The 25,320-nt window shown below is 42.1% G+C and overlaps 1 protein-coding gene across 3 annotated transcripts; it reads right to left on the bottom strand.

The window, feature by feature from the left end:
• Positions 1 to 1,273: 1,273 nt before the first annotated feature.
• Positions 1,274 to 20,492, bottom strand: LOC148136038 (NACHT, LRR and PYD domains-containing protein 3-like). 3 transcript variants are annotated; one of them, XM_087984160.1, is made up of 7 exons: positions 20,113 to 20,492; positions 16,443 to 16,614; positions 16,278 to 16,343; positions 12,560 to 14,306; positions 8,008 to 8,094; positions 6,355 to 6,522; positions 1,274 to 1,709 (listed from the first exon to the last, which is right to left on the bottom strand). In XM_087984160.1, exons 2-7 carry the CDS (start codon positions 16,495 to 16,497, stop codon positions 1,622 to 1,624), a joined length of 2,211 nt encoding a protein of 736 aa, XP_087840286.1. In that variant the 5' UTR covers positions 16,498 to 16,614; positions 20,113 to 20,492; the 3' UTR covers positions 1,274 to 1,621. The 3 variants fall into 3 exon arrangements, with proteins under 3 accessions (XP_087840286.1, XP_087840287.1, XP_087840288.1); XM_087984161.1 differs by having other exon boundaries at positions 12,560 to 14,297; XM_087984162.1 differs by lacking the exon at positions 8,008 to 8,094.
• Between the last annotated feature and the right edge of the window lie 4,828 nt (positions 20,493 to 25,320).

The following is a 25,320-nucleotide window of genomic DNA, read 5'->3' as shown; positions in this document are numbered from 1 at the left end:
AGATGGAATTTAATTCAGACAAATGCGAGGTGCTATATTTTGGGAAAGCAAATCTTAGCAGGACTTATATACGTAATGGTAAGGTCCCAGGGAGCGTTGCTGAACAAGGAGACCTTGGAGTGCAGGTTCATAGCTCCTTGAAAGTGGAGTCGCAGGTAGATAGGATAGTGAAGAAGGCGTTTGGTATGCTTTCCTATATTGGTCAGAGTATTGAGTATAGGAGTTGGGAGGTCATGTTGCAGCTGTGCAGGATTAGGCCACTGTTGGAATATTGCATGCAATTCTAGTCTCCTTCCTATTGGAAAGATGTTGTGAAACTTGAAAGGGTTCAGAAAAGATTTACAAGGATGTTGCCTGGGTTGGAGGATTTGAGCTATAGGGAGAGACTGAACTGGCTCGGGCTGTTTTCCTTGGAGCGTCGGAGGCTGAGGGGTGACCTTATAGAGGTTTACAAAATTATGAGGGGCATGGATAGGGTAAATAGGCAAAGTCTTTTCCCTGGGGTCGGGAAGTCCAGAACTAGAGGGCATAGGTTTAGGATGAGAGGGGAAAGATATAAAAGAGACCTAAGGGGCAACTATTTCACGCAGAGGGTGGTACATGTATGGAATGAGCTGCCAGAGGAAGTGGTGGAGGATAGTACAATTGCAACGTTTAAGAGGCATTTGGATGGGTATATGAATAGGAAGGGTTTGGAGGGATATGGGCCGGGTGCTGGCAGGTGGGACTAGATTGGGTTGGGATATCTGCTCGGCATGGACGGGTTGGACTGAAGGGTCTGTTTCCATGCTGTACATCTCTATGACTCTATGACATGAGTGAGGTCACATTTGGAATACTGTACGCAGTTCTAGTCGCTCTACTATAGAAAGTAACTATTAAACTAGAAAGAGGGCAAAAAGGATTTACTAGGATGTTACCTGGACTGGAAGGTTTGAGCTACAAGAAGAGATGAGATAGGATGGGACATTTTTCCCTTGAGCGTAGGAGATTCAGGGGTGACCTTATACAGAACTATAAAATCATGAGAGGCGTAGATAAGGTAGGTAGCCAGCAGCTTTTCCCCAAGGGAGTCTAAAACTCTAGGGCAGATGTTTAAGTTGAGAGGGGAGAGATACAAAAGGGTATAGAGAGGCAGTTTTCTTCACACTGAGGATGGTGAGTGTCTGGAATGGGCTGCCAGAGGTGGTGGAAGTGAGTGCAATTTCATCATTTAAGAAACATTTAGACAGGTGTATGGATGGGTTAGATATGGGGGTATGTGGACCAAACACAGGCAAAAGGGACTAGTTTAACGGTGAAAACTGGACAGCATGGGCACGCTGGCCGAAAGGCCTGTTTCTATGATGGCGATCTCTCAGACTCTTTTATAAAAGCTTCACAGTCACAGCTCCATCTCCCTGTGCTCGACGGTGAATATCACCCACACACCAACACACACCAGCTGCTACTGAAAGTTTCTACTGAATACTCCACATCGTTCCCATTCTATTTCAGAATTCCAGGAATTCTTTTTCTTGAGCCAATGTAATATCTCATGTGTTTCACTTGATGGAGGTGAGAGAAATACACCTCTCAGTAATATTAAGTCCAAATAGTTGGTAATTTCTTGATCCTTTGATCACACAAATACTCGGACACCAGCCCTGCATTCTCTCAGTGATCGGAGCTGCTTCTTTCCATCTGAACTGAACTGATTCCTCCATAATCTAAGAAAGAAATTAATGATTAATAACCAACCAATTAATAAAGTTAAAATGACAGAATCATTCATAATTTTCCAATTGAAACACACATTTTGAAATCAAACTGTGAGCAGCTAAACAGTAACAAATGGGTGTAAGTGGTGGGGGAGAGAGAATCTAATGAGCTGCTGCACACACAGACAGTGCTGTAAGAAACTAAGGTGTTGATATTTGGGGAATGATGTAAATTGAGTATGTAGTTGGACTGGGGGAAATCGCATTGGACTTGTAATGCAGTGACCTAGAGTACAAATGCCAGCAACTGGCTGAATTTTATCTCAAATAATTAATCCATTTGGAATTGAAAGTTAGTTTCATAGTCACCATTGCATAACCTAACCAGTGATTGCTGTAAATACACATCTGCTTCACTCATGTCCATCACCAAAGGGAATCTGGGAATCTTACCTGGTCTGGCCCAGAGGTATTTTCAGAAGACATTAAATAGTTCTGACTGATATACAATGTGTGGTTAAAGATGTATGTTTCAGATATTAATATGGAATGAAAATGGGATGGATATCTGGTTTCAACTTTGGCACTAAAGTTTACAACACACGTAATTAACACGGTAATGACTCCTTCCTAACGACTGGTATCAAGACAGATATGGGCAAGGATTTTTATTTTGCTGATTTTTCATCACTTTACACTGAAATGTTGATTGTACTTTGAACACCACCTCAAAGACGTGCTTCAAATGGCAAGGACGGAGAATAGATTCCGACTGGGGAGCATCAGATTCTCAGTAGCAACACAAGGGACCAAATTCGTTAATTCATGAGGACATTGTCAACCAGACTAGACCTGAAACTAGCGCAAAGGGAACCAATAAGAGATAACAACAACTTGTTTCAACTTAATGAGATGGGAATCGCGGAGGCCATGGGACTCAGCAGGAGAAAGAGCATCCACCAGAGGGTGGTAGTGAGAAGTGACTGAGGAAAATTCTGGAAGTTGAATCACTAGAACAGGGAAGGAGATTGCTGAGTATTCAGTGTCAAAGAACAGCTGGATTAACTCCTGGAAAGGGAGGGTGAACAGCGGTGTGTGAGATTCAGATGGGAACTAACAATCAACAACTTTAAGGCAGAGCAAAGAGTGTCTTTCAGCAAGGTGACGGTCCTCCAGGAGTAGTTGATGTTTGTCTCGTTATGCGTCCCGGGGAACAGACTGTAGAGCACAGAGTCTTGCGTCATGGAGCTGCTCAGGATGAACCTTGACAAAGGCCACTGCATCTTTCTCCAGACTTCCTTTGCAAAGACAAATTCCAGAAGGAGATGTGGGACAGTCTCTCTTCCCCCCCCACAACCCCTTAGAGAGTAGCATGCTGAGGCGAAGAGAGTCCGGGTGTGAGAGAGGCAGAGAGAGAGAGAGAGAGAGAGAGAGAGACAGAAAAAGAGAAAAAAAAGAGAGAAGAGGATTCAACGACAGGAGCAGGGCTGTCTAGTTGCCTATATGCAGTGCCTTGGTGTGACTACACCTGAAGTCATGTGTATAGTTTTTGTCCCTTATCTAAGGAAGGACATTCATGCATAGAAGGAATACAACAAAGGTTTCCCAGACTGACTCGTGGGATAGCAGGACTGATGAATGAAGAGAGACTGGATCAGTTAGGACTATTTTCACTGTAGGTTAGAATAATATGGGGCACCTTTTAGAAACCTACAAAATTCTAACAGGAAAGGTCAGGGTAAACACAGGAAGGATGTTCCCAAGGTCCAGAACAAAGGGTCAATGTCTAAGGATCTGGGGTAGGCTATTTCGAGCTGAGATGAGGATAAATTTCTTCACTCAGGTTGAGGTGAGTCTGTGAAATTCCCTGTCAGAGAGAGTGCTTGTTGGCTAAAACACTGAATGGTTGGAAAGAAAAAGTTAAATATTGTTCTCAAAAAGAACAGAAATTTCTGGTGAAACTCAGCAGGTTTACAGAGAGAGAAACAGAGTCAGCTGTGAAGAAGGATCACTGGACTCGAAACATTAACTTTACTTTCTCTCCACAGATGCTGTCAGGCTTGTTGAGTTTCTTCAGCAATTTTGGCTTTTGTTTCAGGTTTCTACTATCTGTATTTCTTTGCTTTAGTACGTCATGTTGTGGCTGTGCAGGCCATTGCTCTGGCCACTTTTGAAATGCTGCATGCAGCTCTGGGCTTCTTGCTATAGGAAGGATGTTGTGAAAGTTGAAATGGTTCAGAAAGGATTTACAAGGATGTTCCTGTGGTTGGAGGATTTGATCTAGAGGGAGAGGCTGAATAGGCTGGGGCTGTTACCCTTGAAGCGTGGGAGGCTGAGGGGTGACCTTATTGAGGTTTACAAAACAATGAGGGGCATGGGTAGGTCAAATAGACAAGATGTTTTCCCCAGGGTTGGGGGAGACCAAAACTAGGGGCATAGGGTTAAGTTGAGGGGGCAAGATTTAAAAGGGTCCTAAGGGGCAACTTTTTCACACAGAGGGATGGTATGAGATTGGAGTGAGCTGCCAGAGGAAGTGGTGGAAGCTGGTACAATTACAGCATATAAAAGGCATCTGGATGGGTTTATGAATGCAAAGAGTTGAGGGGGATTAGGGCCAAATGCTGTCAAATAGAGTCTGTGATGATGTTGCTCCTTTAACAAGGTTCTGTTGTACTTGGTTTTCTTCCCCCCAGAGAGATCGTAAAAGACACAGGTTCCAAAAGGTTTGGGTTTCGAAGGGTTTTAGGGCCAGTTTGATTATAGCTACAGATACTGCCTCCAGCAAAAAGTTTTATTTTTAAAAGAATTTGTGCAATGAAAGGGGAATGGTCACTTCCGCCAGCTCAGCTTTTCTCTGGTTTGATTTGGTTTTTGGACGTCTGGCTATTCACTGAAAGCAGGCAGGTAGTGTTTTGAGGCTGCTGATCCAAGAAACAGTTACGTGAAAGAAGCAGGTTCGTGCTGATCCTCTCTGTCTGACATCGCTCTCCTGTAAGACCATGTGTTTGATGCTACCTTTTGCGTCACGAGGTATTTATGGGGATTGTTGCAAGTATAGGGAACAACAGGTAAAGTCTGTTTGGTTTTTGGATAGGTGAGGTTATTCTGCATTCGGTTCTCTTTTGCTTCTATTGCATTGGGTAATCTTGTAAATAAATTTGGTTTTGTTTAAAATGAAGTGGTTTGACCAATGGCACCTCTCCTGGAATATCCACTTTACACCTTCTTAAAACAACGAGCAAAGTTAGGGTCTAGGCTACTTTCTTGAAATGTTTTGAGGGGGTCTGGCCTGGTCCATAACAAGTCAGAGACATGTACAGCACAGAAATAGATCCTTCGGTCCAACTCGTCCATGCTGACCAGATATCCGAACCTAATCCAAAAATCATTCAACACCAGGTTATAGTCCAACAGGTTTAATTGGAAGAACTAGCTTTTGGAGCACTGCTCCTTCATCAGGTGGTTGTCTGGAGCAGCGCTCCGAAAGCTCGTGCTTCCAATTAAACCTGTTGGACTATAACCTGGTGTTGAGTGATTTTTAACTTTGTATACCCCAGTCCAACACTGGCAGCTCCACATCCTAACCTAATCTAGTTCCATTTGCCAGCGCTTGTCCCATTTTCTTCCTATTCTTGTACCCACCCAGATGCCTTTTAAACGTCATAATTGTACCAGCCTCCACCATTTCTCTGGCAGCTCATTCCATACAAGCACCACCCTTTGCATGAAGAGGTTGCCCCTGAGGTCCCTTTTCAATGTTTCCCCTCTCACCCTAAACCTATGCCCTCTAGTTCTGGACTCCCCCATCCCAGAGAAAGACCTTGTCTATTTACCCTAACCATGGGACTCATTATTTTATAAACCTCTATAAGGTCACCCCTCAACCTCCGACGCTCCAGAGAAAACAGAGTTTATTCAGCCTCTCCGTACAGCTCAAAGCCTCCAACACTGACAATAACTTTGTAAATCTTTTCTGAACCCTTCCAAGTTTCACAACATCCTTCCTCTAGGAGAGAGACCAGAATTGCACAGAATATTCCAAAAGTGGCCTAACCAATGTCATGTACAGCTTCAACATGACCTCCCAACTCCTAGACTCGGTCCTCTGACCAATAAAGGAAAGCATACCAAATGCCTTCACTATCCTATCTACCTGTGACTCCACTTGCAAGGAACTATGAACCTGCACTTCAAGGTCTCTTTGTTCAGCACAGTCCCCAGGACCTTCCCATTAAGTGTATAAGTCATGCCCTGATTTGCTTTTCCAAAATGTAGCACCTCACATTTATCTAAATTAAACTCCATCTGAACTAGATTAATTTGGGGTCTGTTCGACATGGACAGTTAGACAAAATAACCTGTTTCCGTGCTGAACATCTCTATAACGCCAGGCAGATAAAGTTCTTAAGGGTTAAAGGGGTCAAGGATATCAGGGAGAAAACAGGAACAGGGTTCAAAGTTGGATAATCATCCATGGTATATATAATGATAGATCAGGGTCTATGGGCTGAATGGCCTGCTGCTGCTCTGATTTTCTATGTTCCGGTGAATTAATATGTTAAGCACCCCTGAAGAACTTGCTGTGGACATGACTTAAGGAAATTATTGTTTACAATACAATGGAAATGTTTAATGTTTTAACATATGCACTCACTGAATCAGCTCCAAATTCTTGCAGTTGATGATGAAGTTTCTCATTTTCGGAATGCAATCATCTGTGAATTTATTTCCATCCAGGTATAGCATTGACAATGATTCGCTCTGACTAAATGCCATCCTCAGGTCTTCAATGCAAGCAAATGTCAGATTGTTATCCTGCAAACTAAAGATTGATAATTACAAATCAGTTTTCAATACAGCTCGAAAAGATAAAAGAAATTCCACTGAGAAGGAAGAGCAATAATTGGATCAGCATAACAAAGTGAGAAAGCTTTTGAACCATCAGCCTCCTTTTCATTTTATTTGACTCAGTAATGACGAACTAATAATCAATTAACTTTAATGCTTTTAGTCTTTAACACTATTATTCCTTAACTGAAAGACCTTACTCTTAATTTTGAAAAGAATATGCGTTCCTACAGCCTCACAGAATCAAACAGGGTACAGTGCAGGAGGAGGTGATTCGAGGCTCCGAATGAGCAATTCACTTCCTGCCACTCTGTATCCCGTATCCCTGTGCACTGGGCCTTTCCAGACCAAAGTTTAATTCCTTTTTGAACACTTCAGTTGAACCGGCCTCTGCCATGATGTCAGTCAGGCACAACATTCCAACCTTAACCAGTCACTGTGCAGAAAAAATTATCTCACATTGTTCTTGCTTCTTTTGACAATTTCTTGAATTTTTGTGCTGATATACTTGATCATTTCATGGCAGTGAACAGTTTATTATTACCGACTCTTTCCACTGTCATTATCATTTTTAATACTTCATTCAAATTACATCACAGCTTCCTTTCCTTAATGGAGACGGATCCAATGTTTTCAATCTATCTTCAGACCTTATGTTCAAGATCCATGAAATCCTTTTCATGAGTCATTTCTTCCTTTCTCCGATGCCCTGCATCTCTCCTCAAGCATTGTAACAACGTGGGATGTAAACACATCAGCTTAGGCCAAATTGTATTAATTGAACAAAAAAATTAACTTAACTTTTTTACTTTTGTCTCTGAATCTTAACAACACTTTTTGTTGAGAATCTGAAAATTGTGCTTCTCTAGTTGGAAGAAGTGTGGTTTGAACTGGCTCCTGAATGAATGGCTTAACTGTAACTTTAAAATAATGCTCTTTCCTTGATCTTTTAGCTAACGATCCTGTCCCATCATTCAGCATTTTAAACAGCTCCATTGGTTACCATGTGACCATAATTTCCACAAAAAGATTCTGATTCAATTTCTCCCTAATATCTTCCTGTTGAAATTTGATTGCAGTCTAATATATACTTGTTGTGCAGAACAGAACAGAATACTCCAGATGCAGTCTAGCAAGATCGAAGAATGTGGTGCTGGAAAAGCATAGCCGGTCAGGCAGCATCCAAGGAGCAGGAAAATCAACATTTCGAACATAAACCCTTCATCAGGAGTCCTAATGAAGGGTTTATGTTCAAAGCATCGCTTCTCCTGCTCTTCGGATGCTGCCTGACTGGCTGTACTTTTCCAGCACCACATTCTTGACTCTAATCTCCAGCATCTGCAGTCCTCACCTTCCCCTATATATTCAACAGTGGTCATGCCAAAGATACAGCAAATTCCCGACTTGCCACAAATCATTGCACATAAAATTTGGGGTTAATGTTGGGAAGATTACCTACTCCAATCGTTTTGTTTTGCATTCCGAATGCGCCAATGATGCAGACAAAATGTTGACTCCTGTATCTCCAATGTTATTGTCATTCAGCCTAACAGCCAAGAAAAAAAACAATCAAGGAGTGGGAAATCTCTCCGATTAACATAACATAAACTTCACCTTACAGAAACTCCATCCAATTGTTTCTCATTGACACACTGAGGCATGGGTAGATAGAACAGTGTTGTGCAGTATTAGAAAACAGATTGAAATCTTGCATAACTATTCTCACTGAATTAGTTGGTGACCAGTGAACACATATTTCAAACAGTAGATTAATTGCTTGAATGGTGAAAAATGAGAGGTGTACAGTTCTTATCATATATTTTACTCAGTAAATTGCTGTTACTCGTTCACTGACTGAAAGGCTATTGACAGTACAACCCAGTACAACTCTGAAAAGAGGAATTTGATATATACCTGAAGAGAAAACATGTGATAGCTTTGAGGGAAGAGGAGGGGAATAGGATGAAGTGTGTAGGCCATTTAAGGAGCCAGTGCAGACATAATTGGCCAGATGGCCTTATTATGTACTACCCATTTTATGACCTGGAAATAGAATATATATTTTAACCCAAAACTGGACACATGGGATTCAGGGAGAGCTTGCCAATTGGATACAAAATTGGCTTAACAGCAGGGGACAAAGTGGAGGGTTGTTTTTCAGACTTGGAGGCCTGTCACCACTGATGTTCCATGGGGATCGGTTCTGGGTTGTCTTTTGTTTGTCACTTATAGAAACGATTTGGATGAAGGCATGGTTAGTAAGTTTGCAAATGATATCAAAATTGGTGGCATAGTAAAGAAGAGGATTTTCTAAGGGATTTTGACAAAATGGGTCAATGGGTTGAGAAATGGCAGATGGAGTTCAATCTAGATAAATGCATTTTGATACAACAAACTTGGGGAGAGGTTAATCAGTTAATGGGAGGGCTTTGGACAGTGTTGTACAACACAGGGAGCTAAGGATTCAGGTACATAATTCCTTGAAGTTTGCTTTGGTGAGGCCTCTTCTGGAATTCTGTGTCCAGTTATAATCACTTAGGTAAAAGAAGAATATTGTTAAGGTGGAGAAGGTTCAGAAAAGGTTTACCAGGAAGCTTTGATATGGAAGGTTTGAGTTATAAGGAGAGGCTGGATAGACTGGTATTTTTTTCCACTGGAGCATAAGAGCTTGAGAGGTGACCTCAGAGGGTTATAAAATCATCAGCGGTATAAAAAGGCTTAATGGTAGGTGTCTTTTCCCGAGGATGGGGGATTTCAAGACTAGGGGCACATTTTTAAGGTGAGAGAAGACAGAGTTAAAAAAGTCACAAGAAGAAATTGTTTTAAACTCAGAGGGTATATGAATAGGAAGGGTTTGGAGAGATATGGGCTGGGTGCTGGCAGGTGGGACTAGGTTGGGTTGGGATATCTGGTCGGCGTGGACAGGTTGGATCGAAGGGTTTGTTTCCATGCTGTACATCTCTACGACTCTCAAAGATATTTCGATAAATACATGAGAAGGAAAGGTTCGGAGGAATATGGGCCTGGAACAGGCAGGTGGGACTAGTTTAGTTGGGATTACGTTCAGCATGGACTGGTTGGACCAAAGGGTCTGTTTCCATGTTATTTGACTCTATGACAAGTTGAACGCAAGACAGAAAATTGATTGTCTTATAACCATTTTTTTTTTAAACATTTATGCAATTATATTCCATTGAACTCATCCATATGTCATCCAGCAAAGAGTAAAAGCAATGGTTAATTGTGAGGCATTATTGCCCTGCTTGGATAACACAACAAAGAAAAAGACTTATAGACATCAATCAATCAATAAATTCCTGCTTCTCTGATGTATTTAACAATCACATGCCATGTTTTCAGTTCCAAGCAGAATGGATAATAGTTTATCCCAACAGTCATGTAAAATATGTGGTGATGAGCTGCCCAATCTCCCTGCTGCTGAGGTGAATGATGAATGTTGTATGACCACAAAGGGCAAATCATGCCTCCTGTAAATTACAGACTGTTGAACCTCTATTTCAAACCCACCCTGACCTCACCCGGAACAGTTTCAGATACATGAATGGCAGCCTTGCTGTGTTAGCAACGTATTCTGCATTGAACTAGGTACAGCATTCACTTACTATTTATCTAGTGAATGGTTGGGTCAAATACAATATCAGATTAGCTTTGGTTTGTAAATGTAAACTACAAAGGATGATATTCATCTCTGCAATGGCACACAATTGGTGACAGAGGTTGGGTTCAACAGTTTGATTTGCCACCTGATCTCCATTGCTATTCTCTGTCAGTGAACTGTGTTCAGTCACACACCAGGTCTGTTCATTTAATTGAGGGCCTCTTAGGATTATTGTTCAAACCTTCGCCAACTTTTCGTTTAATTTATTATTTTATCAATTTTGATTTGTAGCTGTGAACTGCAATGAGCTGGAGATGATCTTTGGATTGTGAACAGCAACTTGTGTTTCAACAAAACAAACAAGCTGCTGTTTGTTCACGAGGTGGGGCCTCACAGTTAATGGCAGGTTAGCTCTTGATCAATAGGATCCTGTAGATGTTTCAGCACAGTGGGAGAGCAGCACATTGAACCAGATAAGAAATGTTTGGGAATTGATCAGGCCAGTACCTGGGAATTGTTGTGTACAAGCCTGGGATAGAACATAAAATTGAAAGAACTGTGGATACTGGACATAGGAAACAAAAACAAAAATTGAGGGAAAAGCGCAGCAGGTCTGGCAGCATCTATGGATAGATATATTTCGGTCCAATGAGCTTTCCTCAGAACAGCAATTTCCATTTGTTTCTGGGAGAGAACGAGATGGTCAAACATAGGCCATAGATCACGGTTTAATTTGGTGTTTGGGACTGTGCTTTTGAGAGAATGAACTTAGCTATTGACGTTACAGCATGAAGATTTAAATGCTCCCTGCCTAACCTTCCACTTTATTTCAGAATTTCAGTCCTCAGAGTGAATTCAAAGGTGGCACAGATCGATATCTTCAGAAAATTAACAAAGAAACCATCAAATATACATTGAGAGTAAGATATGAAAACCACTTAATCTGGCCAGTTTTGTTACTTTATTTTAATTATCCCTTCACTGTGTTTATTTGTCTGTCTGTCTGTCTGTCTTTTGTGTGAATTGCCCTGAAAACAAGGTTATTGGTTTCAAACTTTGTTGTTTAAGTTTGCTCTGCTAAAGTTCCTATATTGGTAATAAATTGCTTTTTTTTTAGTTGTTTCAGTTATTAACCAACCGTTTCATTATCAACAGAGTCTGTGATTGGTTATAAAGTCTGGTTAGGAATTGTTGAGGTTAAAATCTTTGTAGGTTTTAATTTTACTCTGTTGTGAACACAGAGGTTCATGATTTGGCTCGGTTCTTTGTTTCCTTGTCATAGCACTAGTTAAAGACTCTGCCAGACTCCTTGTGGCTTTGAATGTCTCACAGTGTAAGACCAATCAAGTTAGTCTGGTGCTTTTTTTTTGTTATAGTTAGAGCACTCAGTATCAAGGTCAATGCGGTAGTAGCGTTAAAAATAAATAAAAAGCATGGAAAACTCCTTGATTCTCAGAAAAAAAAATGAATAGTAATTGTGATTCAGCTACAATAGTAACAAGTGGCTCAACAGTTAGCACTGTTTCCTCACAGCACCAGGGATCTGGGTTTGATTCCACCCCTGGGTGACTGTTTGTGTGGAGTTTGCACATTCGCCCAGTGTCTGCGGGGGTTGCCTCTGGGTACTCCGGTTTCCTCCCACAGTCAACTATGTGCAGGTTAGATGGACTGATCGTGCTAAATTGCCCATAGTTTCCAGGGATGTGCAGACTAGATGGGTTTTGGAGTCATAGAGATGTACAACAAGGAAACAGACTCTTTGGTCCAACTCGTCCATGCCGACCAGATATCCTTATAAATCTAATCAAATTTGCCAGCATTTGGCCCATATCCCTCTAAATGATTCCTATTCATATATCCATCCAGATGCCTTTTAAATGTTGTAATTGCACCAGCCTCCACCACTTCCTCAGGCAGCTCATTCCATACCCACACCATCCTTTGTGTGAAGAAGTTGCCCCTTAAGTACCTTTTAAATCTTTCCCCTCTCACTCCCAGATCCCAAGGAAAAGACCTTGCCTATTTACCCTAAACATGTTCCTCATGACTTTATAAACTCTCTATATAAGGTCACCCTCAGCCTTCAATGCTCCAGGGAAAACAGTCCCAGTCCATTCAGCCTCTCCCTATAGGTCAAACGCTCCAACCCTGGCAATATCCTTCTAAATCTTTTCTGTAGCCTTTCATGTCCCTTGGAAAATGCAGGGATAGGGGAGGGGTCTGGATGGGATGCACTTCAGAGGGTTGATGCAGACTAGATGGTCCAAATGACTGTTTTCTGCTCTGTAGAGATTCTATGATCCTATGAAATTCATATCAGGTGGAATTTACAAGAGAAAATCAATGGGTCATTGCAGACATGTTATCTAATTTCACCCGGATCAATACATACCTTAGAACTTTGCACTTGTGGATTGCAGGGGCCAATCGTTTGATCCCCTCCTCCTGAATATAACATTTCTCCAAATTCAACTCCATCACTGATTCACAAAGTTGTACAACATGAGACATTACAAAACAGTCCATTGGGTTTAATCTCAGTGCATTCTTTGGACTGGAGTCCCCAAAGTTCAAACGCTCCACAGATCCAATGGTCTTCTGAACTAAAGCTCTATTCTGAGACTCCGACAAATAATGGAATGTGTTCAGCAGTTTCCTCTTTCCACTGACTCTGTCCATGTGTTTGATTTCTGCCTGAACATTGGCCTGAAGCCAGTCTATCACCTGACTGGTCGTGTGATGAGACAGCGGACCCAGGAATGGTTCCAGATTTCGAGATGAAGTGGGTGTTGAAAGACCAACTAAAAATCGAATAAAAATCTCAAACCGACCATCATCCTCCTTAAAAGCACAGTGAAGCATTTCCACCACGTTCTGATGCTTTGGACTCAAATACTGAGCCAGGGCGGCCAAGAATTCCTGGATGGTAAGGTGAAGAAATGTGTACACAATGTTTTTAGCTGTGTCATCCCTTTCCAAGATCTCCATCATGAATCCTGAAATGAATTTGCTGGACTCCAGCTGATGCTGAATGAAGTGATTCTCATTAAAAACAATTCTCCTTTTCAAAACTCCCTGGTAAGCCAACTCCCCGAGTCGCTGTAAAACCATCCGCTGGTCCTCAACATCTCGCTTGTGGTTGTCCAAGAGATTGGAAAGGTAGATGGAGAAAAGTTGAGTGATGGTTTTGGGAAGAGGTTGCTTGCACTTCAGCTGTGTAAAGAGCGGGCCTAAGGTTGAGCAAATGATCCAGCAATATGAAGGGTTGTAGCACATGGTGTACAGGATCTCATTCTCCTCGACGTGTTTGAAGACATTGGTAGCGAGTTGCTCACTGCCAAAAAACTTTCTGAAAAATTCTTTCCTTTCATCAGCAAGAAAGCCCAGGATCTCAGCCCAAAGGTTGACATTGGCCTTTTCCAATGAGTCAAGGGCAGTTGGCCGGCTGGTAACCAGCACAGAACAACCTCTGAGCAGCTGTTGCTGTACCAGGGAGTACACCATTTCAAAAACTTCACATCTGCAGTCAGGCGCAACACAGTGATTCGCAGAGACATCACCAGCCACGCGGCCAGTGAAATCAATCTGGTGTTTGTACTTATCTAATCCATCAAAAACCAAGAGAAGATATTCAGGTTTCATCCAGATATCTTCAATTATCTTTTCTAAATAAGGGTACTGATCCAATACCATCTCAGTCAGAGAAACGGCTCTGTTGATGGCATTAAGATTTCGAAATGTGAAATGTAGAACAAATTGGAACTGAGGATAGATGTTTCCTGCTGCCCATTCATGGACCATCCTCTGCACCATTGTTGTCTTACCAATGCCAGCCACTCCGCTAACCACCATGGTGCCAGACAGGCTGGAGTGGCCAAAACTGCTCCTGAATAATTGATCAATCCGGATTTTTTCAAGTTCGCTGGTGACGTACTTCCACTGCCATTCTTCATGTTCCCTGCCTCTGGAAAGGAGCTCATGTTCCACTAGTCTCCGTTCACGCAGAGTGGAAATAATGATAAGCTCTGTATATCGATCAGTGAGGGAAATGGTCGTTATTTTGCTGTCTCCTTTGATGGTGTGTTTGACCACATGTTCGGTTTGGTGGAAGAGGTGTTGCTTGTGTTGATCTTGTATACCTTTCATGACAATGATCAAAATTATGTTGGCATTGTTCTTATTTGTTAATTAACTACATTAAAACAATTAACGAGAAGCAAGGAGGAGTTTGAGTTGGGTAGCAATACAAAATATATGTGAGTCGAATCCAAATTTTACTACACCGTGCTAGAAATTAATCTTACCGAATAAATACTGAATTAAATATAAATCAGGGAGAATCAGATGGATTATAGTAGATTTTACATTATAACAGACAAGCCCCTCCACTCTATCGTCATCTCCATCTCCATTTGAGGAGAATTTAACATTGGAACATCTGAGAAGCCAAACATTATCACATTGTTCACTTATAATTATTTACTGTATTCATTTTTGTTTTGTCTGTTGTCCCCAGTGGAGATAGTATCAGAGTGTTTATAAGATTGATGTCTGCTTCAATCTCAGACAATTTATACCTAATGTAAACGTATGGCCTACTGGCTGAATAGGGACTGTGCATAACACTCACTTTTTCAATGCTTAATGTTGGGAACAGGATGACAAACCAGTGATACAATTAAATGTGCTATGTGAACCATAATTATAAAATAACACTGTCGATGTATAAGGATCACATTGGGATCTTCCACCAATTTTATCAACTCATTGGCCATTTCAGTGTGAAAGCTGAAGCCTCTCATTGTACAGTCTAGGATTGTATGTGAATGGACTCCCTGTCTATTCTGAATCTTCATGTGAATCTACCTATACCCAGCTTGACCCCATATTTGATTTCATGTTTTAACAAGTCCGAGACATAGATGAAGCAAATCTTATCTCGATATGAGCCTAAATATGTTTCCAAGTCAACTAATTGCCTGGCCAGACAATTGAGTACAGTCTTTGACACAGCCACTCTACGTCAGTAAGATTTCAGCAAATATGGGCTCTTCACAAATCCAATGTTTCAGCACTGTGTGTAGAAATGTGTTTCTGGGATATGTGACTTATTGAAAAACAATTCCTTATCTAGTCCTGGTTGATCAATTAGGTCAAGCTAATATCATTGTAGCCCTATTTGTGCCTTCATTCAATGTCCAAACAACATGTGTGCAATCTGATACATGTTGAACTCTAGTACATATGCAGTCGGTAGAAATATGACACTTGGATGTTTAAAGATTCTGTTTCTATACGTGACCCATATCCTCACCTTCTTTAGGTCAATGTGCGTTTCAAGTCATTGCCCAGGGTGGAGCCGACATATGAATCAAGACCTTCTTCAACCAGTACATACATATCAGTTCAGTCTATCCACACTATGGGACCACACTCTAACTTCTGTATTCATCAGATCTGACTTCATCAGTAACTAGTCTAGAACCAATTGTGATCCTATAAATGACATCATCTTTACTCAGTCTGTCATGTATTTGATTTAAGCTTTAACTGGGTCTGGAGCTCTATGTGACTCCAGCCCAATACAGACTTTGTAGACTCCGAGACTCTGGTGATATTGAGGTTTACATTTTCATAAAGCCACCCGAAGGCCTTGTATTGACAGTAAAAGCAAGACTTCTTTTCAGACCCTGATGTGACTGAAGGGAAAAGAAATAATGGCCTGACAAAGTACCAGGGAAGAATTTGAAACCAACTGACTTGCAAAACTGAATGTGACTTTGTGGTTCAGCATCTAAAACTGGAAGGTTGGGCTCAGTCTGCTCCAGAGCAGCTGGGAAAATCAAAATGAGCATTCAGCAATTTCCAACAAAGCTCAATATCACACATGTGGCATATAATCTGTGGCAGATGGAACACTGACCATGCCCAAGTTCCAGTTCATTTGCTTCGTGTTGTAACTTGGATTGCATTTTATAGAAACAGTTCATGGTAATAATTTGGAGGGTTTGTTTCCTTTCAGTGATGAAATGTGAGACACAAATAAAATGTTAGAACTTAATTAATGCGGTACGTTTTTATGATTAACGATTACTTTTATTTTGACTTACCTTTGAGGTGATCTGATAGCTCTCCTTCCATCTCTCCGATGCGTGCATTATAAAGCAAGTCAAAACCTGGGAAAGATGTTTCATTTCATTAGTAGTGTGTGGCAGCCTCACCCATTAAAGAGGCAACCATGTTTGATTGCTAGAAATACTTGGACTGTACAATACCTCTGCTCTGAATTTCTTTCAGAATGAGTTTCAGTTTTGGCTTTGATTCTTGCATTTTCACCAATGTTTCCCAAAATATTCGTTCTCTGCAGCCATTGGTTTTGGTCACTGTGTTCAGAAGATGTTTTGTTGCTTCCTTTCTCTGTTGATGCTCTGACAGATTACGGATATACTGGAATAAAAGAGAAGAACAGGTAAAATAGAAAGGGAAAAGGGAAACAATAGATGAAGGAACGGAATGGAAGAATGAATTGATGGAGGAAATGAGGGAAAAAGATGGGAAAGAAAGAAACAAAGGAAGAACAATGTTTTCCTTTCTATTTCTTCTTTTTCTTGTTTCTTTCTGGTTTATTTCAATGAAAGAGAGAAAATGATAAACAGCAGTGTCGTAATTGTGAAAAGCTGTTACATTAAGGATGTTCGATTGGTGAAGAATATTCATCTCAGCACACTGATGAGACCTTGCCTCCACTTGTGAAGAAGAACTATGAGGGAGACATTAGTAGTAGGCAAAAACAAGGGCTGCAGATGCTGGAAACCAGATTCTAGGTTAGAGTGGTGCTGGAAAAGCACAGCAGTTCAGGCAGCATCCGAGAAGCAGGAAAATCGATGTTTTGGGCAAAAGCCCTTCATCAGGAATAGAGGAATCTATTGGATATGACATGAAACTTGCAGTTAACAAGTCATGTGATAAACAAAATCGGACTCTACAATATTGGAAGTGGAAGTTTTGGGGTTTGGGTTTGAATCCATAACTGAGCTGAAAATGTGTTGCTGGAACAGCGCAGCAGGTCAGGCAGCATCCAGGGAACAAGAGAATCGACATTTCAGGCATAAGCCCTTCTTCAGGAATCCATAACAGGAATCCTGTTTGAATCCATAACACTTGAACTATGATGCGAACATGAGATCCATGTTGTCACTTTAATAGTTTGTTGTGCGTTGCCTTTGATGCTAGAACCACAACACCTTCAATGAATTCCTACATTAAAAGTGGACTAGTTTCACTGCTATATCCAAAGAAACAAAAAGGAAATCCAAAACAATAGATTAGAAATTTTGTAGGAAACATTGAAAAGTTTGTAATTGCCAGGATTTTATTACAGTAAGAATTGAAAGGATATCAACGGTCATTTATGGTATTTGGGGCAATTTGAGTAACTAGTTCTGATAACATCATGAAACTCCAATAATTGAAGTCATAAATATCCTTCAGCTCACCAACAGACACAACATTAACATCACTGCAACTGCATGAGGTGTTGCCTTTTCAACGTGTGTGCTTACAAAGAACAAAGAGAATTTACAGTCCAGGAACAGGCCCTTCGGCCCTCCAAGCCTAAGCCGATCCAAATGTACTGTCTAAACCTGTCGCCCAATTCCTAAGCATCTGTATCCCTCTGCTCCCCACCTACTCAAGACCTGCCCTCACAAAGCCATGCTGACTATCTCTAACCAAGATGTGGGCGGCACGGTGGCACAACGGTTAGCACTGCTGCCTCACAGCGCCAGAGACCCGGGTTCAATTCCCGCCTCAGGCGACTGACGGTGTGGAGTTTGCACGTTCTCCCCGTGTCTGCGTGGGTTTCCTCTGGGTGCTCCGGTTTCCTCCCACAGTCAAAAGATGTGCAGGTCAGGTGAATTGGCCATGCTAAATTGCCCGTAGTGTTAGGTAAGGGGTAAATGTAGGGGTATGGGTGGGTTGCGCATCGGCGGGGCAGTGTGGACTTGTTAGGCCGAAGGGCCTGTTTCCACACTGTAAGTAAATAATCTAATCTAATCTACTCATGCATCTGTCCAGATGCATCTTAAATAAATCTGCTGTGCCTGCCTCTACCACCTCTGCTGGCAACACACTCCAGACACCCACCACCCTCTGTGTGAAGTACTTGCCGCTTTTTTTTTTACTGTGGAATAGCTGGCATGATATACTTTTATAAAAGTATGTCATCTATCCAAGCATGAAAGGCTCTTAGGCTCTTTCCTTCAATATGAATTGATAAATTTTCAAGCTGACAGGGATATTCACTATGGCAAACTGTTTACTGTATTCATTACATGTAACTTGTTTTTGTTTTGTTTAAAAATATTTTGTAGTTATAAGAAACCATTTTGAATGAACTCTGCGTGTTAATTTCAAGTCACATTTACCAGTTTGTTTTGTACGTTTTACAATCTGACACATGAGCACGTGGAAAATCTATATTATGATTTGACTAGAGACCAATTACCTTCATCTAAAAAGTAGACACAGTGAGTTCAAGGAACTTAGTCAGCGAAAAAAGCTGAATAATTCTCCAGCAACATACAGCAACAGATTTTACTTAATACATTTATGACAGTGGGCCAGAATTTATGTACTGTTTATATTCAACATCCAGAATTAACAAGAGGCAAATATGGGAACAGACTTTGATAGAGCACACTATGGAGCACATTGATTAGCAAAAGTAATTAGAACAGTGTCCAGAGATTTCTCAGCTAAACTCACCGGACATGAATAACATGGAACACTACCAAGTCAAGAAAACTTCACAAGGGGTGAAGTTCCTCACTTTCAATGATCTGGACAGGACACTTCTTCAAGAGTCCCTCAACATTACCTGCCTCAGTGACATGAGTGGCACCTTACTGGTACTTGAACTTGAACTTCATAAGGTGACCTGTTTAAAACTTGACAACATATTTCTTATTTTTTTTAGATTCCCTACAGTGTGGAAACAGGCCCTTCGAAGTGTAACCTACCCAGACCCATTTCCCTCTGACTAACGCACCTAACCTATGGGCAATTTAACATGGCCAACTCACCTGACCTGCACATCTTTGGACTGTGGGAGGAAACTGGAGCACCTGGAAGAAACCAACGCAGACACAGGGAGAAATGTGCAAACTCCACACAGACAGTTGCCTGAGGCTGGAATCGAACCTGGGACCTTGGTGCTGTGAGGCAGCAATGCTAACCACTGAACCACCGTGCCGCCCTGTGACAATGTTTCACTTATTTCTAGGTCGAGCCAAACTTAGCTCTCTCAGTAATGAATGACATAATGACCAAAGTGTTAGGGCTTAAACCAAAAGCTGCATACAACATAAACTGAAGAATTCCATCATAACCGATTTGGAAACTGAACTCACTGGGTATTCCAGCGTCTCCTTTAAAACCGCTGACACCAATCCCTCCCCACCATGGTATTTTTATTTGTGCTCTCTGCGAGGATCTTGTTGCTTGCAGAGCACACACAAGCTGTTCTTCCCAGTGAAATATTCATCATGGCATTTCTTCCATCTCGCTGAAACTGATCTGGTATCCTGACATTCTCTGATATGTGGTTTTCATCATCACATGATTTCATCCACTAACCACTAAGCCATGGGGTCCCACCTCACTAATTTCTATTTTGCTCTCAGTTCGTTATCGGTCCTTCAAGTAAACAACTTTTCATTATTGTTTTTTCTTTGAAAAAAATATTGTTTCAGTATTTTCTATTTTCTGGTGCATTTTTATTTTTGTACCCCGACCCTTACTTTTATTGTTTTTCATATCATTAATGAGATGCACAACCTTGTTACTTTTCCTTAAATTTCCAAAGGTTCCTTCAATTACATGCCCACTTCAATCATTTTACTGATTAATAATAGAATAATGGAAAAATTCTATAATATAACTTACAGCGTAATTTCCATTGCTCAATGAGCCAGTTGCTGTTAATGTCAGGGCAATGCTCTCCACCAAGTCTAATATCGCATCCTCCAATCTCTCACAGTAGAATCGGGTAATCAGGTTTAACTCCCTGTCGCTGTAACTATTCAGCAATTGACTAATTCCTTTTCCATCATCGTCTGTCGGAAGAAAGTGAACAAAACATGCAATTAAAAAATCTGATGTAAAAAGTTAAAGAAATATCACACCGAAAACCTTCTACTTTCAACCATTGATACAAAATATTAATTTGCAATAAATAATTGTGCGATTTTACTCGCAGACTCTTCCTGTCTCTATGTAGCAATTTCAAAAGGATTAATGGTCTCTTTCTCCTCATACATGACAGAGTCAAAAACCTAAATTGTTTCAGTTCTCATTAGTTATTTCTAATCACTCTGCCCATAGATATTACACATTTAGGATAGCAGGCTGAACTTGAACACACTTAAGAATTCTAATCCTGCACCATAGGAGCCCTTCATTGCTGTGTTTTATTAGTATGGGCGGCACGGTGGCACAGTGGTTAGCACTGCTACCTCACAGCGCCAGAGACCCGGGTTCAATTCCCGCCTCAGGCGACTGACTGTGTGGAGCTTGCACATTCTCCCCGTGTCTGCGTGGGTTTCCTCCGGGTGCTCCGGTTTCCTCCCACATTCCAAAGATGTGCAGGTCAAGTGAATTGGCCATGCTAAATTGCCCATAGTGTTAGGAAAGGGGTAAATGTAGGGGTATGGGTGGTTTGCGCTTCGGCGGGTCGGTGTGGACTTGTTGGGCCGAAAGGCCTGTTTCCACACTGTAAGTAATCTAATCTAATCTAATATGTTTCTACCCAGAAGTGTTATCACACAAAAATGAGTTCTTTCCCACTGCAACTTCTTTTGTTGTTTTTTTTGTATAACGAGCAGCCACCACCAGTAAAAACTCATGTGTATCCAATTGATGATTTACAAGCGCAGCCTTTTTTGGGGCAATGCAATACCAAATATAAACATGGCAGGGGACGTAGTAGGAAGAGAGGGAAGGGATAAAATCGAATGGAGTTGGACGGGAAATAAAGCACTGTATGCCTCTGTGGTGTTCCATCCCTCTAAAGGCATTGAGATGGACATTCTGCGCCCCATCTCCAAGGACACCCGGGCTTGAATGGAACCACAGAAGGACAGATAGTTACCTCCCTCCACAGCCACACTGCCAAGACCTGTTTACAACCAGCCTGACCATCCAATTGATGTTACGAGCTGGTTCAGTAAACTGAATTCTGTGTTTCCATGTAGCAGGATTGTGAGCCTACATGATCTCTCCTGCTGCCACAGATCATGTATGAGGGGATAAAACAACTGTTTTTGTTCATAGGTGGTCTGCCCAGTGGCCAAGCACCAAATATCATTCATCTGCAAGTTGTGCTCAGGCTATCCAGTCTCCTGAGATGCCTGCCATGCTGTTTACCATTCTGATAGCCACAGTTACTTCTCAGCCTTTCCTGAAATTGTAACATTCTATCCTGGAGTGTCTGATACTCATCAGGGAATATTGCCAGTAACACAGCTGATCTTTGAACTTTACCTTTTCCATTTCTTCCTTCCATTGAAGTACATTGTATTTGTCCCACATTTACTCCGTCCGTCGTAATTTTGCATTTGTTCACCAACTAAACAAAAGAATATGTACCATTGTTAGACTGATCAAAATGCTGGCGGAATTTTGTTGCTGCTGCTATTCAACAAATGTAAGCAAACTACATTCTAATAACAGCAAAATGATCATGTTGATATCAAAATGCAATGACACTAAAAATATTTAACTGTATTGATTAGGATGAAGAGTCATCTAGACTCGAAACGTTAGCTTGTTCTCCCTCTGTGAATGCTATCTGACCCGCTGTGATCTCCAGTATTTGTTGTTTTCAGTTCCGATTCCAGCATCTGGAGTCATTTGTTCCCGCACCTTGATTAAGATCTCAGTGTGTTACCTTCTGGTTATATGATTGTCGTAGAGATCGACAGCACAGAAGAAGGTGATTCCGATTTATCCCCTTTTTCACACCTCTCTCAGAGACAGGTTGAGCAGATTAATATTTAACCGACACTATCAACACCCAGCACAGTCAAGGCTTCCTGTGACCCGGCATGAAACGGTCTCACTCAGTGGGAGCTTCCACATCAATCCCGAAGGAGCGGGCTCGGGTTTGAGGACACACCTTGAGGGGCTGAGGCAGCGGAAGGAGCTTCCGGGGCCAGACCTGGAGGGGAGTGACGTCACAATGCCAGAGTAACGTTTTGGACAGAAGGGCTGCTGATTGGTCAGTAACGGTCAGATGACTCACTGTTCTTACCTGAAACCTCCATTCACCTTTCCCTCCCCATCAGGTTTAAGGGCAATGGGAGTCAGGCTGGTGGGGGAGCAGTACAGTCCTGGGATTTAGAGTGGGATCTAGACTGCTATTTCTAGAATTAATTGCACATTTAATGTTCTTTAATGAGATTCTAACTCTCGGGCCATCTAGTTTACTGTAAGTTAATTTTAATAGACATTAATTTTCAATGGAATAGTTGTGAGAAGATTAAAATGGTAGTACACTGGGTAAGTTTGCTTATCATGTAGGAAGGATTCGTGAAACTTGAAACATTTCAGAAAAGATTTGCAGGAATGTTGCCAGGGTTGGAGGATTTGAGCTATAGGGAGAGGCTGAACAGGCTGGGGCTGTTTTCACTGGAGTGTCGGAGGCTGAGGGGTGATCTTATAGAAGTTTATAAAATCGTGAAGGGGCATGGATGGGATCAATCGACAAAGTATTTTCCCTGGGGTGGGGGAGTCCAGAACTAGAGGACATAGGTTTAGGGTGAGAGGGGAAAGATAAAAAAAGGGACCTAAGGGGCAGCATTTTCACACAGAGGGTGGTGCTTGTATGGAATGAGCTACCAGAGGAAGTGGTGGAGTCTGGTACAACTACAGCATTTAAAATGCATCTGGAATGGGTACATGACTAAGAAGGGTTCAGAGGGATATGGACCAAGGTGCTGGCAAGTGGGACTAGATTAGGTTAGGATATCTGGTTGGCATAGATGAGTTGGACCAAAGGATCTGTTTCCATGCTGTACATCTCTATGACTCTGAGTAGCCAAAGAGTGTGGTACAGGTTGGTATGAATAACATAGGCAACCCCTCTGGGGTTCACATCTCGGGATTACTCCATGTGCCAGTGAGGCGAGGAATAGGAAGACAGTGCAGTGAAAAACATTGCTAAAAGGCTGTCGGATGGAGGGCTTCCAATATGTGGATTGTTGAAATGTCCTCCAGGGCGATTGGGACCTCAACAAGAAGGAAGGATTTAACGCAAATTGGAGAGGCACCAATATCCTGGCAGGGAGGTTTGCTGGTGTCACTCGGTAGGTGTTTAAAGCAGGGTGGGAGAAAGGGAGGACTGCAGATGCTGGAGATCAGAGTCAACTGTGGTGCTGGAAAAGCACAGCAGGTCAGGTAGCATCTGAGGAGTAAGAGAGTCAACGTTTCAGTCATAAGCTCTTTATCAGGAATGGGGCTTTTGGGCCAGGGGTTTGAGAGATCAATGGGAGAAGGCTGGGGCTGGGGGGAAATGTAACTGGAAATTTGTTAGGTAGGTGAAAGTGGCAGGGAAAGGTGATAGGGTGGAGTGGATAGGTGGGAAGGAAAATGGACAGGTCAAGAGGGTGGTGCTGAGTTGGAGGCATGGGACTGGGATAAGGTGGAGGGAGAGGAAATGAGAAACTGGTGAAATCCATATTGCTCCTGTGTGGTTGCAGGGTCCCAAAGTGGAAGATGAGGTGTTCTTCCTCCAGGTGTCGGGTGGTTTGGGTTTGGTGATGGAGGAGGCCCAGGACCTGCTTGTCCTTGGTGGAGTGAGAGGGGGAGTTAAAGTGTTCGGGGGGATGGGGTTAGTTGGCGCTGGTGTCCCAGAGATATTCTCTGAAACAATCTGCAAGTTGGCGTCCTGTCTCCCCAATGTCAAGGAGACCACTTCAGGTGCAACGGATACAGTCGATGACGTGTGTGGAAGTACAGGTAAGTCTCTGTCAGATGTGGAAGAATCCTTTGGGGCCTGGGATAGAGGTGGGAGGGAGGTGTACGTGGGATCAATGTGGACTTCACCAGTTTCCTCATTTCCCCTCCCCTGCACATTATCACAGTCTCAACCCTCCAACTCGGCACCGCCCTCCTGATCTGTCTATCTTCCTTTTCACCTATCTGCTCCATCCTCCTCTCAGACTATCACCTTCCCCCACCCCCCCACCTTCACCTACTTATCATATTCTCCCACTCTCCCCAGCCCCACACCCCTCCCATTTATCTCTCAGCCCCCCTGAACTACAAGCCTGATTCTTGATGGAGGGCCTTTGCCTGAAACATCGAGTCTCCTGCTCTTCGGATGCTGCCTGACCTGCTGTTCTTTTCCAGAAGCGCCCTCTCAGTGAAGTAGAAGAACAAACAGGAAGCGGTTACTGAACACTGCAGGACTGGCGATCTGAAGTGAATTTGTTCTAATGCAAGGATTATGACACATTAAACAGATGAACTTAGGGCTTGGATTCATGCATATAACTATGACATTGTAGCTATTACTTGGTTCAAAGAAGGAAAAGAATGGTAGCTTAATGTTCTATATTTTATCATGCAAAATAGAGGGGGATGTAAAAGATGTTGAGGATTATTGATTAGAGAGAATATCACAGGTTTACTGAGGGAGGACATCTTGGAGGGCTTATCCAGTGAGGTCATATGGGTAGAGCTCAGGAATAAGAGGGCTGCAAACCTTGTATTACAGGCTTCCCAACAGCCAGTGGGAGACAGAGGAACATATCCATGGAGAGTCAATGGAAAAATGTGAAAACACCAGGTTTGTGGTGATGTGTGATTTTAACATTCTAGAAATTGACAAGGACTCTCTTAAGGAAAGGGGCTTTTGTGTGGGTGGGGGTAGAATGTGTTAGTTGAGTCCAAGAGGATTTCTTGAAGCAATATGTCTCTAGTCCAATTGAGGAAGGGAAATACTTGACCCGGTATTAAGGAATGAGCCCAGTCACGTGATCAAAGTTTCAGTGGAAGAACATTTTGGGAACACTGACCATAATTCTGCAAGTTATACATTACTTATGATGAGGATAAAAGTGGTTCCTGGCAAAATTGGGAGAAGCTAGCGAT

This window comes from Chiloscyllium plagiosum, unplaced genomic scaffold, assembly GCF_037043375.1.
Source record: "Chiloscyllium plagiosum isolate Xiang-an unplaced genomic scaffold, Cpla_swu_hap1 HiC_scaffold_47, whole genome shotgun sequence".
In the NCBI taxonomy this organism is placed as follows: Eukaryota; Metazoa; Chordata; class Chondrichthyes; order Orectolobiformes; family Hemiscylliidae; genus Chiloscyllium; species Chiloscyllium plagiosum.
This window is presented reverse-complemented; position numbering and strand designations above follow the sequence as displayed.

Coding starts and splice junctions, on each gene's coding strand:
- LOC148136038 (XM_087984160.1), bottom strand. CDS start 16,497: ATGCAAGAATCAAAGCCAAAACTGAAACTCATTCTGAAAGAAATTCAG. Junction 16,344..16,442: donor GAAAGAAATTCAGAGCAGAG/GTATTGTACAGT, acceptor CATCTTTCCCAG/GTTTTGACTTGCTTTATAAT. Junction 8,095..12,559: donor CACAAGTGCAAAGTTCTAAG/GTATGTATTGAT, acceptor CTTGGCTGTTAG/GCTGAATGACAATAACATTG.